Here is a 22358-nt window from a genome sequence, read left to right as displayed (position 1 = left end):
ACAAGTGGAAAGAATCCCAGAGTGTAAATATACACAGGTTATATAATCTCTCTTGATAACAATACTAATTTAACATTAAATGTAATATTACATAAAAGACACCTGCTGTATGTAATATGAACAAATTTTTTTGCGGGTCTACTGTGCCTGTTTTGACAACAGTCTGAAATCACAAGCTGTTAAAGAACACTTGTGACGCAACATTTAATTACATGTTCAACAGAGCTGGACCAAACTTGTCAGAGACATACTGTAACACTGGATTAAAGGCCAGAAAGTCTTCCAGTAGCCATCCACCCAGCGCTGTCTCATCATTACATGTTGCCTTCATTTTCCATCAAAAAAAATTTTCTTTGGCCTTTATATTTTTTTATGCATTTCCTTTTTTATGTTTAGTACTTTTTTAGTACTTTTGTGTGAAATGACCTCAACTATTACATCTGCTTTGTTTTTGTTTTTTTATTTAATACATCCCACTTGTACCAAGTGTTCATAATAACAACACAATGATTGAGTTTTAACAGTGTCTCTGTTAGATCATAATGTTTTTCCTGTTGTCCTTTCATCCTTTCAACAAGATCAGGACTACAGAATCTAAATGTGAAATGTTTGAATTTGCCTTCATTTTAAAGTCAAAAAAGTGCTGCAATCTTGTTAACACAGATATGAAATATTTGGAAATGTGAATCACTTTGCATATGATTCATATTCAATTATCTAGGGCAGAATATTCATACCAGAGGGAGGGGAGGGAAAGGAAAGGAAAGGAAAGGAAAGGAAAGGAAAGGAAAGGAAAGGAAAGGAAAGGAAAGGAAAGGAAAGGAAAGGAAAGGAAAGGAAAGGAAAGGAAAGGAAAGGAAAGGAAGGTAGCTTCTTCTTTACATATATATTGTATCAGTCAAGTTTATAGCGAACAATTGGGAAGTGCTTAAGTGATGGAGAGACTGTGGATGACAGTTGTGGTTCAGGAGGGATATCTGCACCACTGCAACATTGGTTAGTTGTTTGGCAGGGTCATTGTTAAAAAGGAGAATTGGATTTAAAAAAAAACATTAAATATGTCTCATCTGTCCCACAAGCCTTTAGATCATCCTTGAATAATTTGATCTGGATTCTGGGTGAACTAGGATTACCAATTCCGTTTCAATTTTGCAATATTAAAATTCACATCTCCTTGTTTTGGAAAAAATAAATCCCAAAATTTTTTTGGATGTATCTTAAGGAAAAGCAAACAAACACAGGTGATCACATAACTTCCACCAACTCTTGAATAAGTACTAATTTACTGAGTCCAGGACTCCCTTCAGAGCCAATGAAGAAATGAATTGTTAAAAAATGAAATAGTGAGCCTTTACCACAAGTAAACTTACTGTGTAAAAATCAGTCGTGTCTCCTAAATTATAAGATACTATAAGAGAAAAGGATGCCAATGAAACTCAAGATTTAGTACATGTTCTTATACTATGAGTGTTATGGCACTGGGTATGTGTGCGTGCGTGTGTGCGTGTGCGTGTGCGTGTGTGTGTGTGCTCTGGTATGGAGGAAGAGGGGAGGCGATGTTGAGTGGCGCGCTGGTTACGGTCCTGGAATGTACGCGCGCTCCCGTTTTCTCTGTTCTCGGTCACGGCGCGCGGGACACGGAGAGAGTCGTGCGCGTGCGCAGCCCGCGACAGGTTTGGAAGCGCAAGGAGGAGGCAGGACAACGCAGCCGGAGCAGGGAATGATGGCGGTTCACACGAAGAAGGCACAAGTTTGATACTGTAAACATGTGAATTGGACGAGACTCAGCGTTGGAGAAGGTGAAGCAAGTAGAAGGTGAGAGTCCTACGAGTGTGTTCCCCTCTGTTTGGCGGTGTGTGTGAAGCCTTGAAGAACATTTTCATCGAGTCGTTCTTGAAATGCCACAATGAATTGTTTCTGACTGAAGAACGACCGCCAGGGCTTTATTGAACTGTTTGCTCTGAAAGTACAACTTTGTTTTCCTTCTTAAAGTTCGGTTTGACTTTTCCAGCAACACTTACTTTGTGTTACTGGACAAACGACGTACAGTAAAAGTTCCCAACCGGTTTTGGTGACTTTCACGGTTAGCAGTTGTGGTTATTTAGCTAACGCCAGTAACAACAGCGCTGACGCTATTAACCCTCTAACTCTCACCTGATAACTTTACTCCGTGTTCCCATTAATAACACACAACATAATTTACGATATTTTCTGTTTTAATGCGTAATAAAAGAAGTTTATGTCTTAAAAGTAGCTGATTTCTGTCTAACAATATTTCCATGTACTTTGCTCTGTAGATGGCTTCACTGTGATTGTTGAGACACTGACTCTCCTCTGGACCCATGGACTGCTGGTGTAAAGCTGACTGATAGTGGTTAACCAACAAACAACGGGCTCTCCAACCCCTGCTTTTCCAAAAGGTTCGTTGTCATAAACCAAAAAAATGATTAAAGCGGAAAGTAAAGGATCCGAGAGGACCCTCAGGAGCGCGTCCCCTCATCGAAATGCATACAAGTCTGACTTCCACGCCATCAAGTGCTCTTTTGATGGGCCAAAATCTGAGGGTTCCGCAAAATCATATGCAAATGGTTCCAGTGACAATCGGGAGGACTCAAGGGGAAGACCCTTTGGCACTAGAGTGAACAAGATCAAGAACATATTCTTACAGATGGATGGTCAGCAACAGGAGTGCCAAGAGGGGAAAGTAACTGTAAAGCCTGACTCACCTCAGGTGTCTCCAACAAAGGTGCAATTCCCAGTCAACACTCATAAAGTTAACTTCAATAGTGCTACAAGCCCAGAATCACACAATTTAGAGAAAACATCCAAGGGGGAAGATGTCGAGATTGACAAAATTGCTCTGGCCGAGAAGTTTTCTGTGACCAGAAAACTATTCGAAAGAGGCATCAAAGATCAGCCTGCAGCTGAAAAGCAGTCTGCAAACAGAGTTGTGACCCGTTTGTCTCTCGGAAGTGCCTCTGATGAGGGAAAAAGTACAAGAAGGGTGTCAGGATCCTTTGACGCCTCTGTCAAATCAGAGCAAACTTCAACAGCTGAAAATCAACCGGATGAGAAGCCTCACGGTGATAGAAGACATGTCTCAAGAGTGTCACTGAATGCAGGACCTATATCAAAACGATTGGGGAATTATATGACAGATACTGACTCAGAAGACTACACAGCTGCTCCAAAAGAAGAAACTGTGTCTGCTAAAAAACATAGTACCACTGAATGTTTACTGAGGGACAGTTCAGACAAGTCTTCCATTAAAGAAGCCACTAACTCCACACCTGATGCCACTAACAAAAATGTGTCACAGACCACTTGTGTCATTAATAAAGCAGGGACTTTAGGGTCTAGTACTGAGTCCAAACCCACATTAACCAGCCCAACTTACAAATATGTTTCTCCAACTGACTTCACTAACAAACCTAACTCACAAGTGCAAACAAGCCCGGTTAGCTGTGGCTACAAACAGTCTTCATCATCTAGTGATGGATTTACTAAAACGTCTTCTGGTGGAGATGGAAGCAAACCACAAAGTCCACCTCCAAGGGATGTGAAGCAGCCTCTTCCATCAGCTGACAGGATTCAGAACACAAAAATCCCTAAACATGCTGAAAGAGGTAGAAGTAATGATGCTGTGGTTCATAGTCCTACCAAGGACAAGCAGCCCTGCCAGACCCAATCACTCAACTCCAGAAAGGTGGGGATGGTTAGGGCAGAACGAGTGGTGGTCCAGAATGAGTCCTCAGAGAGTGAAGAGAATGAGGACGGCAACAGTGAGGATCATGTATTTGAGGAGCATGAAGTGAAAAACTCAAAGGGCCTACCAACAGATCTGAAAAGAATCATTTCCCCAGAGAAACTGAACTTTAACCCTCCTCGTCATGCTGCACAAGAGAGACAAAGACTTGTAGAGACTATGGGTGAAGGTAGACTCTTGGAGGACAATGAACCTTTTGCATTAAGAAAGGATAAAAGGGAAGACGGTGTGATTGTAAGTCAAGATGAGTACATGAACCATGAAGAAGATGATGAAATAGCGGAGGATGAAAGTGAGCTGGAGGAGCAGGTGGGCCAGAACATCCTGGACACGGTTTCACCAGTGGTGTACGGTATCGAGAATGCAGCATTTGTGGATGACAGAGATATGGACCAGCTCCTGAGGGAAGAAGAAGAAGAGGAGGAGGAGGATGAAGATCAAATGTATAGGGACTATGTTGTCTGTTACAAGGCACCTGGTCTGTCAGATGAGGAGGGACCCCCTCCAAAGAGGAAAATTAAGTTCTCCACAGACCCTATTCTGGTAAGTATTTTGCATTCTAGTGTTTACATATGAACTCTTTCTGCTCAACTCAGCATTTATAGCATATTGTGTAGCAATGCCATTATAAATCACCATCTCACTGATTCAGCAACTGTGTCTGTCTCGGGTGTTTCCCTCTAGACACAAAACAAATTAGTGGAGTCTGGGAGTTAGTTTCTTTTTCAGGCATGTTGACGTCCAGCTGCTAAACTATCATTACCCAGGGGTGTCATAGTTAAGTGATTTATAAGGGGTTAGTTATTTAATGAAAGTCACTAGATGGAGGTAGCCTCTCCTACTGTATTAGCCCTGCAAGAGATCAGGAACAATGGGGGAATTTCAGGGACATAAGGTAGCAAAGTTGTGGTATTTTTGGAAATATTGTTGACATAGCATAAGAGCTTGTGAAAGCAGGACCACAGCTGAACGAGGGCAGCAGTTGGAGATGCATGAAAAAGCTGTATAGTGAAAATCATGGGAAACCTTGAGTCACTGCACTGCATCATGGGTACTTTACACATTGAGTTTGTGAATCATCTGTTACTCATGGGGGACTTTTAAATTCTCTCTAATATGGATGAAGAGATTTTATTCTCCTGTATGGTTTCTTGCACAGATCATGACTAAGTGTTCGTACTACTGCCAGAGAATCTTCATTTAATTGTCAATTTACAAATATGAACCTTTTAATGGAGGCAACGAGGCACAGTTTTTTTGTTTTGGGTCCCATTTTTGTTTCTAGATATCTAACATGTCTTCACTCAGGAAATAATCCTAGTTGGGTTTGTCTGACAACGTTTAATATTACAAAATTTTTAGGTCTTTACATTTTGAATTGTTCTGTTGGTGTTTTTATACGTAACTGAGCTTGCCAGGGATATTTCCAAATGTGCTGTGTGTAGTTAGTATCACCAGCATACGTGCTGATTGAGATTTTTCTTTAACAGTTCAAGTAAAGCTGCCAAGTGTTAGGGTTATATTTTATTTGTAGTGCAACTCTAATCCATCTTGTTTCTTATCATGAAGCTGGACATGTTTGATTTTTTCCAGCTTTAGGATTAGGAACTTTAAATTCTTCAGAATCATTTTGAATACCTCTTCGCATTGTGTGACATAAAAATTGCTAGTGGATAATGAAGGATTGTTAAGGAAGTGGAGGTGATATCTTCCACCATAGATATTCCATCATCATCATATCTATCAACATTTTGCGAAGACAAGGAAAACAAATCACCCTAGTGCATTCCCCAGCTTGTGAACTGCTTAGTGTTTATCCAGGCCTTAAAAAGCACTGTTATCTTTGGGTGTGGATCATCCCATCACAGTCATTCTGGCAGGGGGTCCTGGGAGAGGGGACCAGAAGCTGACCTGGAGTGGAGGGCCACAAACCACAGTGTGTCTCCTCAAAAATTCAGTAGAGCTGTCATCCAGAAAAAGCTTTGCAGTTCACAAAATCATATAGGTACCAGACCTTTTAACACAGACAGACAAATGTGCCACAATGAAGACACTTCTCTGCACCATCAATGTTTGTTGACACTGCAGAAAAATGACAGTGGCATGACACCACTTGAGTGTTTTTAGATACCATACTGATGTTTTGCTAGCAAATGGGCTGTGATGATAACTTTACAGAGTGAGTATGTAGGTAGCAATGGAAGAAATTCAAAAACGATCATTTACCTTCCTTGATACATGAAGCTGATTTGTTCTCTCCTTTGGAGGGTGAAGCCGTTCTGAATCTGGTTTTTGCATGATTACAGTAGTGTTAGGTATTGAGAAACTCTAAATGTGATTTGAAATTGTGAAATCTGTGTAGAAGTTTCTATGTACATTTCACCCATGTTCATGTTAAGTTAAAGTTTCCGTGGGTGTTGGTCGTGGCATACTGCTCCAGTAGTTCATGCCCTGGAGGTTTGATGGGTACTGGACTCCACCACGAAGTGCATCAAACAGCATTCAGAAATGTGACCCAAGTCAGCAGAGGGCAACACATATACCAGAATTATTTTGTGCAAACATAATGTCAGGACAGAAGCCACATTACACCTGACCAAAACAATGTCAAAAGCAAATACAGTAGTACCTGGACATATGAGTGACAACATACAAGTTTTTTGGAATGCAAGCCGTCCCTCCATCCATATTTTGTACGACTTATGAGCAAAAATCCGACTTACGAGTCGTGTTTTGGGACACCACCACTAGTTTGCGGATGGTTAAATCAGCTAAGATCACATCTCATTGTTTCGCACTTGTTGTATATTGTGTGTGCTCGTGTCGTATATTGCGTGTGCTCGTGTCGCTCGTGACTTTTGTGTTTCTTTTCGTACATCATTGTTTATGTAACTTATATGTAATAAGTTATGCACAGGAAGAGTAAGCATATCTACTAGTTATAAAAATGTTTTTCTTTACATGATTTAGGAGGTTTAGGATTTTTTGGCAAGGCTGGAATGGGTTAAAATTATTTTAGTTATTAATAAATGGGAAAATTTTGTTTGAGATACCAGTAGTTTCATCAGCCAGTCATCTTCAGATAACCACCGCTGTATCCGCCGCAGCGGTCACGGGGAGCCAGAGCCTATCTCGGCGGCATAGGGCGTGAGGCGGGGGACGCTCCGGGCATGACGCCAGTGCACCAAGACACACAACCATGCACACACACACTCATTCCTACGGGCAATTTGGAACGGCCAATCAACCTGAAGCGCATGCTTTTGGAGGTGGGAGGAAGCCGGAGAACCCGGAGAGAACCCACGCAGACACGGGGAGAGCATGCGAACTCCGCACAGGGCGGGACTCGAACCTGGGTCCGCCGTGTTGTGAGGCGGCAGCGCTACCCACTGCGCCACCGTGCCACCCTATACCAGTAGTTTGACTGTACAGAATTTTTTTTCCCTAAAATTCAATATTTACACTTGACACGACCAATCCACACATTGCATTGACTGGCAACAATTGTAAATGCTATAGTGTATTTGTCAGACTCAACACTACAGAATAAGACATTGCAGTAAAGCAGGTACAGTATTAATAAACTTAAGGTTTTTGGCACAGATATAACCTCACAGCCAAACTGTTTTTGTTGTTGCTCCGGCCATAGAACTTGAGCTCAAACCATAACAGGCATGTGAAAAGTATGACTGTGATGTCATTATGTTTAGAGTCATTACAATTTTCCCATTTAATAAAACAATCTTACAATGGCTTAAATTAAAACTGTTGATTGAACCTTATGTGATATGTGTATCAGCCAGTTAATTCCCACCCATCTCCCTCAGTCAATCTTTCTACCTGTAGCCTGGCTAATGATGGCCTCCTGCTAACGCTGCATGATTCTCCACAGTCTGCTTGTCGGTGCTGGCATGAGGAGAGTGCACAATTGAGCCATTGCAAACTGGGAGAGAAGAAGTGCTTTGTGCTTCTCTCACACAAGATTAAGTCCCTACGTAACCAGAGTCATCTTGACAGAGGTGTCTTGTGCGGATTAGAGGTCTTTATGAAGTGAAGTAGTGTTCAGGAGATGTGTCACCCTTGTTACAGTTGAAAGACTAAATGAATTAATGAAGAGCACTTAAACTTTGAAGGCAGATAGAATTAGTCTGTATAGTTCTATGAATAAGCCATGCTTATATACAAATATTTTTGTTCTGAATGGGAAATTAAAAACCAAGCCTGTAAAATTGTATCTGTGTGTCAAGGCATATCCTCTCCCAGAGAAACATTAAACTTAGAGGACTTTTATTAGTTTACTTGTTTGACTTTTATACTTTCAGTTTCATACTGAACTCGATTGCTTGTCAAAGAGCCAAGAGTTATTCAATAATTAACAATCTCTCCATGAAGTGTTATCTGCTTGGAAACAAAGACTGCAGTCATTCAAGGCTCTTTAGAGAGGTTTCCTTGGATTTTGTGAATCATGCTGCATATGAGGACAGGAGTCAAGAAATAGTTAACCGCGACGAAAGGAAACCATCTGAAACCAGGATCTACACCTGCTGCTTTGCCCCACCCCTGCAAAATCACATGATGAAACACCCGCAGCTATTGGTTGAGCCAGCACTTTGTCCCTTCTTGAACACACAGGGCGTGGTAAAGGATTGTTGGGTCCATGCTGAGTTACTGAGAGAATCCAGTATTTTTTGTTTGTGTAGATGATTACACTGCTCTAAATGACTAGATTTTACACATACATTTGCTTTTGTCTGCATCAGGTCACAAGTTTATGTCAACATATCACCCGTGCAGAAAGTTTACAGACATAAAAAGAACAGATAGCCAGATACAATTTAGAATCAGCAGAATCAGTTGAAGAGTTACATGAATTGAGGTTAAGAATAAAATAGATAGTGAGAATGATTTGATGTTTTTCCTTATCCTTGCTCCTGATATAAAGCTTAAATTTAATATTCAGTATTATGAACAAGTCAGCAATTTGATGTGATTAGTGTGTGTGGGGAGGGGGGGTATTTTGACTGTGGCTCTCTGTAGCCAACCCATCCCATAATGTTATGCTTTCCATTTCCTGCATGATGGGTATTCTCCTGGCCGGAGGAATGTTTGACACGACTCCACCCTCGTCCAACAAGCAGACAGGCCTTCCCATTAAAGGATCTGTGTTCCCTCCAGCCACCTGGGCAGGCGGGTGACTATCCAGCAAAGTGGGATAGAATACTAATGTAGTCAGCTCAAAGTAGGTCATTAAACAACTTAGAAATGGATGAGTCTTGGGCTGAGTGTGACTGCCGCTGCTTTCATTTTGTGATTGAAGATGAACAATAGTGTTTTCCCTGAAAGTTAACAGTTATTGTCTAGCTTTTCAGCAGCTCTTGGAAGATAAAAGTAGCTTTTGTTCACCATTTATAAATAAACCCGTTCCGCCTGTTTATGTTAGCGGTACTTTAGAAATTTGATTCCATTGGGGTATTTTCCTCAGGCTGCCTCTTCTGGCTCAAGTTCACAAATTAGAAATAATAAATAGTGTTATTCAGCCAAACTCACTCAGTGTAAAGTTATCAGTCAACAAAACCAAGGTCAACCTACAAGAAGCTGTGTATGTGCTTTATTTTGTGGTATGTTTACCCAGGATCTGAAAGTTTAGGTCTCACTATTTCATAAGAACTCAGTCAGACTGTAGTACTCCCCCATGTTGGTCCCTCAGTGTGTTTTGATTTGTCTTTTTGATTTTGATATGCCTTTTTTTTACGTCCGTTCCATTATCATCTCTCACATAAAGTCCCCTCATTTGTTACTAGTAAGAAATTTCTCTAGGTTGCTTTTCCTCGCAGCTGCTGACTCATTTCCCACATTGGTATTCTGTTATGCGGAGGAGAATGATGGGGTTTCAGTTAGGGTGTAGGCATGTATACATCTGCGTGTTAGCACATGTACAAAGGGTAGACCACTTCAGCTGTTGAAAGTAGATGGAAAATAACCCCATTCATACTGTTGGGAGGAAATGGAAATATGAAGATGGAGTAGTAATTTATTGACCTAAAGCATACCCTCAGCAGGGATTGAATTTCCGTGAGTTGTGGTTATCACGCATAATTTTGACAATTCCAGCAAAACTGGCACTTATAATGCAGGAAATTCCTGCAAAGATTTTCCATATTACTAGATAATCTTCAGCTAACATCATTTACCTTATCATCATTCAGATATCATCAGTGACCGACGACATTACTATATAAAGTTTTAGCCAACATTTAACGTAACAGTTCATTGACTGGGTTTTTGCTGATGTTACTGTTTTTTGTTTTTTTGTTGTTTTTTTACGGTAGCCAGAGAGGCTAATAACGGTGAGTTGTAGGTTTGGATTTCCTTGTGATGAAAGGCTAATGAGGAGAGAGAGTGATTGTCTTTCTTGAGGTGAAAACAGTGTTTGAGTGATTAGATTTCAGCAAGGAACCAAACATTGTTCCGAAAAGGCCTGGGAGTCCATGGCAACAGGCGAGTCGGAGGTGCATTCAGCAATCGGGGTAACGGGGAGAAACTAGTCGGAATTGGTGCTGCTCAGCAAATATTGAGTTGAGGATGCCTAAATTAGCCCACATGTTTAACCCTTGATGAGTTAGGTCTGCATTCCCCAGTATGCGAATAAAAAGGTATCTTTCATCAAAAATGACATTTCTGTTTTCTGTAGTTATGCAAGTCGTTTTTTAACTAACTGGAATTTGGTTGGCGTTGTCAGTTCTATTTATAGAACCTTCTAAGCTTATTTGGAAGAATGGGATAAAGACTGCTAGAAGAGCAACTTCCTGAGTAACTAATGTGGTATTTTAAACTTTTTGATGCAATGTGCGGCTTCTTCCTTCTTGTGTAGTTTTGTCTTACTGGATAAAAATACAGTATGCCTTTAAACCTATGGATATAAAGAGGAGGAGGGGGAGGAAGCTTTAGCAAGTGAGGAAGGCTCACTTTGGTTGATGAGTCAATGCCATTGAATAGCATTCCTGTCTGTACCATAGAGCTGCATAATCTTCATGTCTGATCCTTTTTCAGTAGGTTGGGGAGGAATGTCCAGTATATGTATGTCCTGCTTCCAAGTAGCACAACATAATTCCACTTTGATAAATGACTTAAATCATTGGATTTTGTTAAGCAGAAATAGAGTTCACTTTGATGAATTGAATGCAGGCTGATCTCACACGGTTATCCTGGAAGCTGACTATCTGACTGTTTTGGCCAAAGGCTCCATAGTGAGCAGAGAAAGTCAGAGGAGGGTAGTGTTTGGTTGAATCTTACAGTCCTGATTAGTTACATTATCTAATCGGGACTGTAAGATTCACACTCCAGTGCATAAAGTGGAAATGTTTACCTAATTACATAAAACTTTCTCATGGCAAACGATTTACAGTCATATTTATTTGATTTCTTTTTGGGCATCTTCATTACATCCATTGCAATACTTTCCCAGGCTGTGCCCTACTTTCCAAAGTATGAACAGCATGGAAACAGCCTCTGGGACATATCCATTGCTTTGAAAGGTGTGCCTGCAAAGTTCATGACTTTTTATAACTAATAAAACTTCTGATGAGTATGTCTTGGGAACGCATCTTTGTTTTGGTGAAAATTAGATTAAGCCACAAAAAATCAACAGCGGGTGTTGCTGTTACAGTCTGTGCTTTTAGAAACCATTGAATATTCAGAGATGATGGACTCAGCTAAATGTTATTGTGAGAGCAGTTGCCAAAGTCATTGAATGATGGAGAGAATTTCATTGTAAATACAGTAATCACTTGTTTAGTTGTGCTTCAAGATGCACGGCTTCACTACATCACAGATTTTTAGTAGGTAGTGACGTGATACTGTACACGCATGCTATTGGCTGACAGCGTCCGTGTCCGGAGACTCACGAAACTCAGCGCACTTCTTTGTACTAAAGAAACACTGTCCATAAGAGTATGGGAAAAGGTAAAAAGATATTAGGTGGTTTATATCTTTTTATTAAGGTGGTTTAATATCAGTGTGGGGAGGGTTCATGAATGTTTAACTTACCGTAAATAATAAAATAAATATTTCGTCGCTATATCGCAGAATTTTGTTTTTCACCGCTGGTCCTGAAACGCATTAACCGCGAGTAACAAGGGATTACTGTAGTCCTCAAAGAGTTTAACTGTCCCTCAATAGCTGTGACAGTAAGCTCCAATAGCACACTAGCACCATTATTTTACTTTTAAATGTACAAAATATAAATGTAAGTTTTCTCATTTGTAACTCACAAATGAATACCTTGTAATGATATACCTGCATCTGCATTATGTCAACATCAGGTTTTCAGTACCTTCTCCAATGAGGAGTATGATCGGAGCAATGATGACGTGGATCCAGTTGCTGCGTCTGCTGAGTACGAGCTGGAAAAGAGAGTGGAGAAGATGGATGTGTTTCCTGTTGAGATCGAAAAAGGTGAGTTTAGTAAAACTGATGGTAAATTCCTGTCTCTATGTTATTACAATTATAAGCATTTCCTTGGGGTGGTGGTTGGGCAGCATTTTCACTAAGCTGCCCACAATGGAAAGCTGTACAAGGAAAAACAGCTGCACCCTTTTAACAGTATTTTTGTTTCTGTGCATGAAGAGTGTAGGATATTTGACAAATATTTACTTTTTTTATTTTACTTTTAAAAGCTGTAGTTCACATAAATATAAAAATAGCTTGTCCATTCCAAACTCACTGTTACTGATTTTTAATCTAAAGCACCAGTTAAGAGTATTAGATAGACCTTTCCATTTGGACGCACTTTAATGGGAAATATCTCCAATTTGACTTATGCTGTATATACATCATCTTTATTGACTGTTGAGAGCATAAAGACGTGGAACTGAGCCTATTTGTATTTTTTTTATCCCACTAATGTAAACCTTTGTGGTTTTTCTGTATTTAGGAGACAATGGTCTTGGAATCAGTATCATAGGAATGGGAGTGGGAGCTGACCAGGGTTTGGAGAAGCTGGGGATTTTTGTTAAAACCATAACAGAGGGAGGAGCAGCTGAGAATGATGGACGGTGAGTTAAAGCACTGAAGGATCCTTTTTTTGCACTGCCCCGTGAAGTTGTTTTATGAATGAATAATGAATTACACAAAACTTGCTCACTGTGCCCTACACCCATCTCTAGCATACAGGTGAATGACCAGATAGTGGAGGTGGATGGCATCAGTCTGGTGGGTGTCACCCAGCTTTTTGCTGCTACAGTCCTGAAGAACACCAAAGGAACAGTGGGGTGAGTTCTCAGGTTCTAAAAACAACCATGTTGAAAATATCATGTCCATTTCCAGGGTTTTATTTTTTGTTGTAGTTAAGGAAACGACACAGTGCTGATGTATATCTATAACTTGTCATAGGGAAATATAATCCCTGTATATGATGAAAATCAGTCTTTTATTTTTAAAACCATTTTAAAATAGTTCTTTTGTATGTTGCATTAACACATTGGATTCCCAAAAAACTAAAAACAGCTTTCTGATTGGACGAGAGAAGCCGGGGTCACAGAGCGAGGTTGCCCGCCTTATAAGTGAGACTCTAGAGCAGGAGAAGAACCAGCAGCAGCAGCAACACATGGAGGACCTCTATGAGCACTCTACAGAGGAGGTGAGGCCGCTGCTCAACCTCAGAACAGGGTCATGTTATGTAGAGGGGATGGGAGAAATGGGAAAGATTCCCATATGAATGGCACTATCATAATCTATATAGAATGTCGTATTCATTAAAATAATTTAGATGGACAGTTTAACACCATATCTGATTTAAATTACATTGAATGAGAGAAACTACTACTGTACTGTTTTGTTACCCACAGTTACTGACTTGAACACAACATTAGTCTCTTTGTCCTGCCCAGTAAAATCCAATTTTGGTCAATGGGAAGTAAAGTGTAGCCGACTGAGTAATGTGTCATTATTCTGCTGTGTTGAAACGACTCATTCAATCCCCGCCAGTCTTAGTTGTGAAATATTTGCTGTCTGAAGTTCAAGCAGTCATAAGCCGGTAGCAGACAAATAAAGGAGACGCCAAATTGAAAAGACCTGTTTAATGCAAAGTGTGTGAGTATACGTCTAGGTGTGCTGACAATGTTTTCAATGAACATGTGTTTGATTCAGTAAATTTTAGTTGCTAAATCCCTGGCAGCCAGGTTACCAGTGTTTGGTTATGATGACACGTTGTTCTCCATGTGGACTGTAGTGGACTTGACACTGGGTGTGTTGCTGACACAAGCCATGTATGGACTTGTGCATTTTGGGTGTGTTGGTGTTTGCAATTTTTGATACTATGTGTATAATGACACATTTCAGGAGGAGCGCTATGAGGAAGAGGAAGATGGAGCAGAGGAGCGTATTCTGAGCTCCAACTTCTCTCCAGGGCAGAACACAGAGGTGCTAGAGCTGCCTGATTTTGAGTCTTTGTTCATGCCCACCAATATGGACAGCTCTCAGATGGCCTTCAAGTTCAAAGAGGTATTAACCACACAATCACTTTCAGTCGTATGTGCCTTCAGATTTATGTGTAAGGTTTAGTATTTTTGTGCCAACAACCAAAAATTCTTAAAATGCAGTGATTCGCAAAATAAATCTTTTTATTTTTTTCATTTCTGTCATTTAGCTGCAGCTCAAACACAGCATGGCCATGGCTGAAATCAATCAACTCAATGAAAAGGTATGATCAAAACACTTTTGGGGGGCTTTTGATTAGTAGATTGAATTTATTTACAAAATATACAAGTGAAAAGTATGGATATACAATACAGAAAATATAAATGGATGTTTTACAACTAAATTATGAACCACACCAGAAAAAAATTCATTTATTTGGTATATATGTGGAAGCTCCCTTTTAGGAATAGAACTTTATCAACAGCATTTGTGCTTATGTTTGACCTATAAGACTGTTACCATTATATCTAACCAAATCGAATTTGTCCAATCAAACTAACCTATTTCTATGTAGCTAAGGGCATCTGAGGAGGACAAATCATTATGGGTAGCCAGGGAGTCTGCACTGGAGCAAAAGATCACTGATAACAATGAGAAAATCCTGAAGCTGGAGAGTTACTGGCTGGAAGCCCAGGATCTGTGTAAAGGTGTGAATGAACAATTAGCTGACACTCAAACCCAGTATGAAACCTTGGACAAGAAGTACAACAAAGCCAAGAAACTGCTAAAGGACTACCAACAGAAGTGAGTATCACTGCTCACAACACATCTAACGTGGATTCAGTGGTTCACTTGTGCTAGTGTGTACATATCACGCATATTATGTTTGAAAACAAGAAATGATTGTCAAAATGACAGTCGCATTTTAAAGTTACAGAGAAGTGTGTCCAAGAGTTTGACTGGTTCTGTATTTTACACTGAACAATCAGGGATTATTATATCCTCATATTTGTTTTTAACCAGTACGCCACTCATCCTCTGGAATTCATTAAAGGGAATTCCACACTGGACTTTTTAAAAGTTAGCATGCCTCTACTGTCTGTCCTGTCTCATATCTTCTTCTAGTAATTATAGCCCTTACTAACACTTTGCACCTTTTGCTGGTAGCACTATAGTACAGTACAGGTAAACAAAAAGGAAAGATGTTTTCATGACAAAACTATAATCATGTTCAGTAATCAGTTTTTAATATGACTATTCAAATATTTGGAAACAAAATCCCATCCCCCTGGCAGTTCCCAATGAACAATTTGGATTTTTACAGCTGTCAGGAAAGCTTCCGTAGCATTGTTCACTCCTCATTATTATACTTAGTCATTTGTATCTATAGAAATCAAAGTAATGTACAATGGTTTTTCTGAGTTTGAAGCTGCTCAAATAAATTTCTAAATACATTTTTGCTGGTAACAAAAGAACTAATATTCAACCCAGGTAAAACCTCTGGATATTCATTTCTTGGTCTTTATAAGGCAAACATCTACTGGGACAATTAGTGATTTAATGACAATTACATAAGAGAACATGTTTACCAGCTACAGAGCTAATTTGAAACCACATTTCCTCGCTCCCTCCCCAGAGAGATAGACTTTGTGAAGAAAGAGGAAGAGCTGAAGAAAACTCTGGATGAAAAGGACAAGTGGTACAAAGAGCAGCTGGAGAACTTGCAGAACAGGGTAAGACCCCAATTTGAAGCAAAAAAAATTGTTACAGTGGACCGCAGAGCTTCCAGCAACACCTTAGTGACAGCTTGTTGTTTTTAGTTAACAGCCCTGGAGTCCAGAGATGCCTCAGTTGTGGAATCTCAAAGAGGTCAGGACTCTGCAGCAGGTCAGAGATTGAGCAGCCAAGACCCAATCAGTAACTCTCAATCTGTCGACTCTCTACAAGGTATAAAGACATAATAGAACTTTATTTCACTCATTATCAATATTGAAACCTGTGTACAGTTTTTGATTTATATATGTATGTATGTATTCTGTAGAACGAGACTGGAATGAGTTGGTTCCGGAGACTGAGCGCCTGGACACCAGTGCACACAGAGAAAAAGGCCTGCTGGCTCAGAAGGCCAAACGACAACCACCATCACGCAGCAAACTGAAGGAGAGCCTTGCTGTGACGTCAGGTCACACTCAGGTGAGCCTCCAGTCACACAGATCAGTGTGCCCCTTTTCTGTAATATTTAACTGCAATTAAAAGAGCAAAAACTTTCAGTGAACAAGGTGGGGTTTATGTTGGGCTAGCATTTTGAAAACATGCCTTTTACAAGTTATAACAAATGAAGCAGCAATTTTGAAGGTATAGCTCGGATTCAAGAATATGTTTTTCGCCTAAATTTAGTATTTGACACTGTTGTATGAAGAGGGGTAAGGTAGTGTGTACATCCACAGTCCAGCCATCCACAGGTAGGGAGCAGAGACTTCTGTTGTATAATCATCTACTACCCCTTCTTGTATTAGCCTTCTAAATAATTAGTTTTTTCTCCACAGGAAACTGAAGAAGAGGAGGATCATGAGGAGCAAGAATCTCCCACAAGGAGGCGGTCCCTCCAGGAGAGTTTGTCCATCCCAGTGCCCGTTTGCTATCCTGGGAATGTAAAGAAAGACAGTCCAGGGGAGACTGGAGGGATATCTGGGAGTAAGTCGGAACTCGCCAGCAGCCCGTCTCTGTCAGCATCACTGGGAGAAAGTGTTGAAAGCGGTGGAAGTCCTTCTTTGTCCCCTCCAAAAGAAACCATGTCCACACATTCCCCCTCTGGATTCATGCGCAATGTCAAGAAGAGAGAATCCAAAGGGAAGGGGAAAGATCACAAAGGTAATGAGGATTCAGATGTTATGCTTGTAATTGCAATGCTTTGTGTTGCCTTGTTACTAATCTTGCTTTTTGTTTCATTTCAGAGGAACCAAGTGAGGCTTCATCAGCAGGAAAACCTAAGCGACGATTTCCAGACTTTGGGTAAGTCTTCCATAGTGTTCACTCATTCATTTCTGTCTCACCACCGTCTTTGTCCTAATGGAATAAAAAATAATTGTAACTGTTCAACAACAGAGGACTTCGAAAGTCAGGTGGCAAAGGAAAAAAACATGACAAGGAGGCTATGAGAGCGTCTTTGGACAGCAGGTATATTATTGGTTATTTAATATTTCCTCTTTTTTCTTATGGCTATTACTTGTTGAGTCAAGTCAAGCATAAAGAACTGTGTCTCAATCGTTCTTCACTGTTAAGGGGGTCGGCGGAGTTACTGGAGGAATCTGGAGGGAACGTGTCTCCTGCAGATTCGATGACCTCCATCCCCACCTGTATGCCCTTCTCCTGGTTTGGAGACAAAGAGCGGGACAAAGACCGAGAGCCCTCATCATCCCTCAGTAGTCTGCCTCATGCTACAAGCGAGACCAGCAGTGAGCAAAACCAGGACCGCAAGAATAAAGTATGTAACGTGATGCAGCAGCAAACACTGGAGGATATTAGAATCCAGTTCAGCTTTATTATTCATTCGGTTTGTAATAACTAATATGACATTAATTATACTGAGATTTAACCTTAGCAGGTACACAACTGTGAATTGGCTAGCTTTAAAACAGTCATTGTCTCTCCTCCACTGGCATTATTCTGTACTTTTTCCACAAGCCTTCATTGACCATTTTTCCAATTACGCTTAAGCGTGCAAAGGCTCCAAAATCTGGATTCATATGTTGATCATTAGAGAGAGCAGTCCTGGAAATATATGGTGGCTTTTCAATGACTTTGCAAAATAGTGAAACACCAAATGCACCCATTTAAAGGCCTAGCTAGCTGCGGTTGGGCTTGTTTTTCACAATTCTGTTAAATGAGATCAAGGCGATGTTTGAGCCACAACGATGAAAAGTTCATGCATTAAGTGAATTGTTTTCAGTGCTTTTCTTCCTGGACGCTGATCTCACTGCATACATGTTTCCTTCAAACAGACAAATCTCTCCTGGTCCTCTTTATTCAGTCGCTCATTAGATTTGGTACAGTATACACACTTTTATCTCACCTTTGATGTTAGATGACACGGTTGGGAGATACTAACAAATGCAGTTCTACAATTTATGTCTCACCTCCATGCATCCTATGGATAATCCACTGTTTGTTTTGTAGTAGGTATGTGGTAGTGTTGTAGGAAATTAATCTTTTTTTTTCCATTCATTCATAATTAGAGAACCTTGTGGCTTGTGTAAGAGCAAACAGATGAAACCTAATGTAGCTTCCAGGGCTTGTTGCACCCATTGATTGGAGATTGTGTTTAAAGTCTATACTATCTGTTACTTTTTTATAGCTAATTTGTATTTTTCTTTGTATTTTAATTGATCTTCTATTTTAAAATTGAATGTCATATGAGCCTGTACGTAGTTGGTGCAGTAGCCGGAACATAATTTTCTCTTCAAATGTAATCTCCTTGTGCATCTTAAAAACAAGCCACAGTGGACTACTGATTAATAAGTTTGTCATGACACCCTGTCCTTGACTGCGTCAAAACATTACCTCATACCTAAAATGTGAGTTTTTTCCACACAAGTAGTGTTTGTTTTTGTAGTTTAGAAAGTGCTGGTGAACTGTTGGTGGTGGATCAATTGTGATTTGCTCTCAATATTTTTCTTCGTAGTAGATAGTTAACGTTGTGCCTTTTTGATCATCTAATGCTCAAATCAATCATCTGGTTTGCTGCCATAGTTTTAAATAGTTCTAATTATTTTGTAACAGGTACTGCACTCGGCCCTTTAGACCTGTGGTGTTCTGTCTCCTAGTGTAGAACTGTTGTCTGGTTGTGTGTTACTTTAGTAAATACGTTCCTTGTTTGTTCCACTTGTTCCAGAGTTTTTCAGTCATAGATGATTCTAGCCCCGCCTGTCCCAGTACAGACACCTCTGGGTTAGTCGCTGAACCCAATCTGTCTGGGCGCTCACACACTTTAATCTTCTCTTCCAGTGAGGTGAGTTCTCTCTTTGTTGCACAAAAGCTGTGTGGATTGTTCTGGTGCATCTGAAGGGGCACATTCTCAAGCATGCTCATTGACCTTTCTTTTTTAATTTGTTGAGATGAAATTGTGACAGCAGAGGAGAGCTGCATGTGTGTTTCGTGGCCTGGGGTTTTTGTGAGTCAGCTGTGAAGTTGCCTGTTTTTAATTGTGCCTCTGTTAGAACTGTTAAGCAGAGCTTCATGTTTGTTACAAGCTTGAGCAGACCACAGAACGCTGACAGCTCTGCTGCCTGCTCAGTGGTGTTTCACCTTCTGTTTTTTCCTGATATAGCTTCAAGTGTCTCATTTGGAAACAAAGTATGAAGACTCGTCTGCGTCTGAGAATGTTCTTGGTACTTTGTTGTCATTGCATGTTTGTTTTCTTAGTGCTAGCTTGAGAAACTTCAGTATCGCACTATTTGGTTCACAGCCTAACATTGTTTCTGTTTGTGGTATGTTTGTCGTGTACACAAACGGTAAATTTTGTCTCCCTCTCCTGAATTTGAACAGCTTTTCTTCATCGTCTCCATTTCACCATTGTCAGTTTACTATGATTTAGGAGCACTGAACCAATTTGTCAAACACATGTAATTTATTCCATCACATGGCAGACTAAGATCGTCAGCAGATATCAGTTTTATATACAATATTTTATTAATTTCTTTTTTCTGGACAAGGATTATATAGCTTTTTTTCTTCTCCATAGCAGTAATATATGACACCAAACTCTTGGACAATATAGAGCAAGGTGTGATTAAATTCAAATTTTCACAATCCTGCCCAGAGGTGGTCAGAGAAATGAGTATAAAATGGTAAATAAAAGTATGTTAATTTTTTTCAGTTAGTATTATTTGTGTATTCTGCAGACTCTGGATGATGAACCACCAGCTGTAGGAAAAGATTATCAGTGGCAGAACCGGCCTGTCTCTGAATGGACCAATCAACAGGTCTGTCACTGGTTGATGGGCATGAATATGGACCAATACACATCTGAGTTCACTGCTAAGGGAGTGGATGGCCAGCAGCTGTTGTTTTTGGACAGTGACAAGTTGAAGGTAAATGCAAAAATCACCTAAAAATGGACTTTAATAGTCATAATAACCAAAATATGGTTTGAAGGTAATTTTAAAGGATGTAGAATTTATTTGATATTTGCTGCCATCTTGTGGCCAGAAGTAAAGTTTATTTATGTTTCAAGTTACAATTTGAACTGAGTGAATTTTAAAGATACAGGTACAAGTGTGACAATTATGGGTTAACATTGTGAGCATTTAATCATCTGTGTCCCTTTTATGTGACCTTTGATTTATATACAGTGACAAAATGAAAGGTAAATGGGACTCAATACAGTCCATTTTGAATAAAAACTTATATTCAATGAATGAAAATGTTTAAAGTAGGGCTAGACTAAAACTGCGCTGGTGATCAGATACATGTTCTTGTTTTCCACTTCTAATATTTTTAGTCCTAATTGCCCTAGTTATTGTTGAAGGTTAAAACCATTAGAACGTTTGTCACACGGCAAAAACGTTCCTGGACACAGTAGGTGGAATTTTAATTTTAAGTTTTCCAAAAACATTGTAAAGATGTGCAGACTCCAGTATCTAAAATAGGAATAATCCCTATTTAAAATTTGCTAACTTGAGTAATAAATTTAGCATTCATGGTTTTTCTGATTTTTCCCTCATATAAAGGTCATAGTATTAAATTGTTTTTATAGTGAAGAATGAAATCTATGACTGGTTAGATTAGTCTATGTCTAATTTCTCGCTACATTGGTCCTGTTGAATTTATATATCAGTATAATTCTACCTAAAATGTGTGCAATTTGTTCTTCAGGCTCTTGGTGTTTCAAGTCAGAGTGACCGTTCAACTATCAAGAAAAAGCTGAAGGACCTGCGTAAGGCTCAGGAGAAGATGGAGAAACAGAGAGAGAAAAAAGAGAAGGAGGCTCGACGCAGTGGGAAACTTCCACTCAACAGCGACTCATTCTGCTGAGATAGCAGCTCTGGAGCTCTGAATTCTTGCAGCTCATGAACTTCATCAGAACAAGCTTCCCTTTATACTTTTGGTGCCCAAGATGTCACGTCACTGCCGATAACCAGGAAGGAAGATTGTCAGGCGTGTCGTCGAGCCAGCTGATGTGTTGATTATGATTTATGTCCTTAAACGTCCTTTTGCTCTTTTCATCACTGTTTGTCTTTAATATTTTAACAAGTTTCTACATAAACTGTTTTATCTGAAAGGTGGGAAATGTCAAACTAGTTGGGTATTTGACCAAAAAGGATTCCAGAATTCTTTTTTTATCAATAAATATCTTCAAGCTATAGTTAAAAATCATACAAAAAGCTTGTTATCAGATCTAATGTTGTCGTTGCATTCATGCACATATTTACCTATGGAATCAGAAGTGTACTGCTTGTCCAGCCTTTTCTATTCTACTTGTATAATTTTCCTGTATCCATTGTAAAACTCTTCAGCAGGAATGTTTTTGTACAGATCAGATAAAAGCACTATATTTACCTTTTAAGGTTCAAAGGCCAACGAGGTTTAACTGTATAAATAAGTTTTATACATGTGCCTATTAACTGCATATCTTTTTTAAACCTAAATACCGTTGTTTATTTTATACTATCTAATTTTTTTTCTACTAAGTAGAATAGCTAGGCCACCATTTTTGCTGAATGAAAAGCAACAAACGAATCAAGCAGGGATGAGTTAAATGCAGCTTCTGCTGAGTCTGGCTATGCTTTGCTGAGATGGTACCCATTATGCTCCATGTAAATACACACACATACACATACACACGCAGCATGCAGGTTGGCCGCATGCACCTCATTGTTGGAGGGTGAGATGTGCCTATGATGATGAGGATCTAAAGACTGGTGGGACAGACTTCCTCTCTCCTTCCCAAGCACGACTCCACATTTTGTATAGAATACAACATGTTAGAAAAATTGTTTTCCACACCTGAATCAAATATTTGTTACACTAAAACATCAATAAACTAATTTTCACTTTTTATGGCGTTTTTTCTTCCTCCTTGCTGTGGTCGTTTGTCTACAGTAAGCACCAGATTACTCCACACAGCAACACAGTCTTAAGTCCGGTATGATAAACAAAAGCCTACTTTGTGATGGAA

The 22358-nt window shown here is 39.8% G+C and overlaps 1 protein-coding gene across 3 annotated transcripts; it reads left to right on the top strand.

Moving 5' to 3' along the window:
* Positions 1-1677: 1677 nt before the first annotated feature.
* On the top strand, positions 1678-22238 carry ppp1r9ala (protein phosphatase 1 regulatory subunit 9A-like A). 3 transcript variants are annotated; one of them, XM_068329486.1, is made up of 20 exons: positions 1678-1815; positions 2298-4309; positions 12088-12220; positions 12699-12819; positions 12931-13035; positions 13271-13403; positions 14105-14266; positions 14412-14465; positions 14757-14986; positions 15819-15915; positions 16003-16129; positions 16224-16375; positions 16729-17053; positions 17137-17194; positions 17288-17359; positions 17465-17666; positions 18184-18228; positions 19074-19190; positions 20083-20271; positions 21056-22238. In XM_068329486.1, exons 2-20 carry the CDS (start codon positions 2444-2446, stop codon positions 21212-21214), a joined length of 4347 nt encoding a protein of 1448 aa, XP_068185587.1. In that variant the 5' UTR covers positions 1678-1815; positions 2298-2443; the 3' UTR covers positions 21215-22238. The 3 variants fall into 3 exon arrangements, with proteins under 3 accessions (XP_068185587.1, XP_068185588.1, XP_068185589.1); XM_068329487.1 differs by lacking the exon at positions 18184-18228; XM_068329488.1 differs by lacking the exons at positions 18184-18228; positions 19074-19190.
* The last annotated feature ends 120 nt before the right edge of the window (positions 22239-22358 follow it).

This window comes from Antennarius striatus, chromosome 12, assembly GCF_040054535.1.
Source record: "Antennarius striatus isolate MH-2024 chromosome 12, ASM4005453v1, whole genome shotgun sequence".
NCBI lineage: Eukaryota > Metazoa > Chordata > Actinopteri > Lophiiformes > Antennariidae > Antennarius > Antennarius striatus.
The sequence above is the reverse complement of the archived record's forward strand: the minus strand, read 5'-3'. Positions and strand labels throughout refer to the sequence as shown.

Excerpts from the sequence above, each read along its gene's own strand:
- ppp1r9ala (XM_068329486.1), top strand. The coding sequence starts at position 2,444 with ATGATTAAAGCGGAAAGTAAAGGATCCGAGAGGACCCTCAGGAGCGCG. Across the intron at positions 16,376-16,728 it reads TGACGTCAGGTCACACTCAG|GAAACTGAAGAAGAGGAGGA; the intron begins GTGAGCCTCCAG and ends TTTTCTCCACAG. Across the intron at positions 17,054-17,136 it reads GAAGGGGAAAGATCACAAAG|AGGAACCAAGTGAGGCTTCA; the intron begins GTAATGAGGATT and ends GTTTCATTTCAG.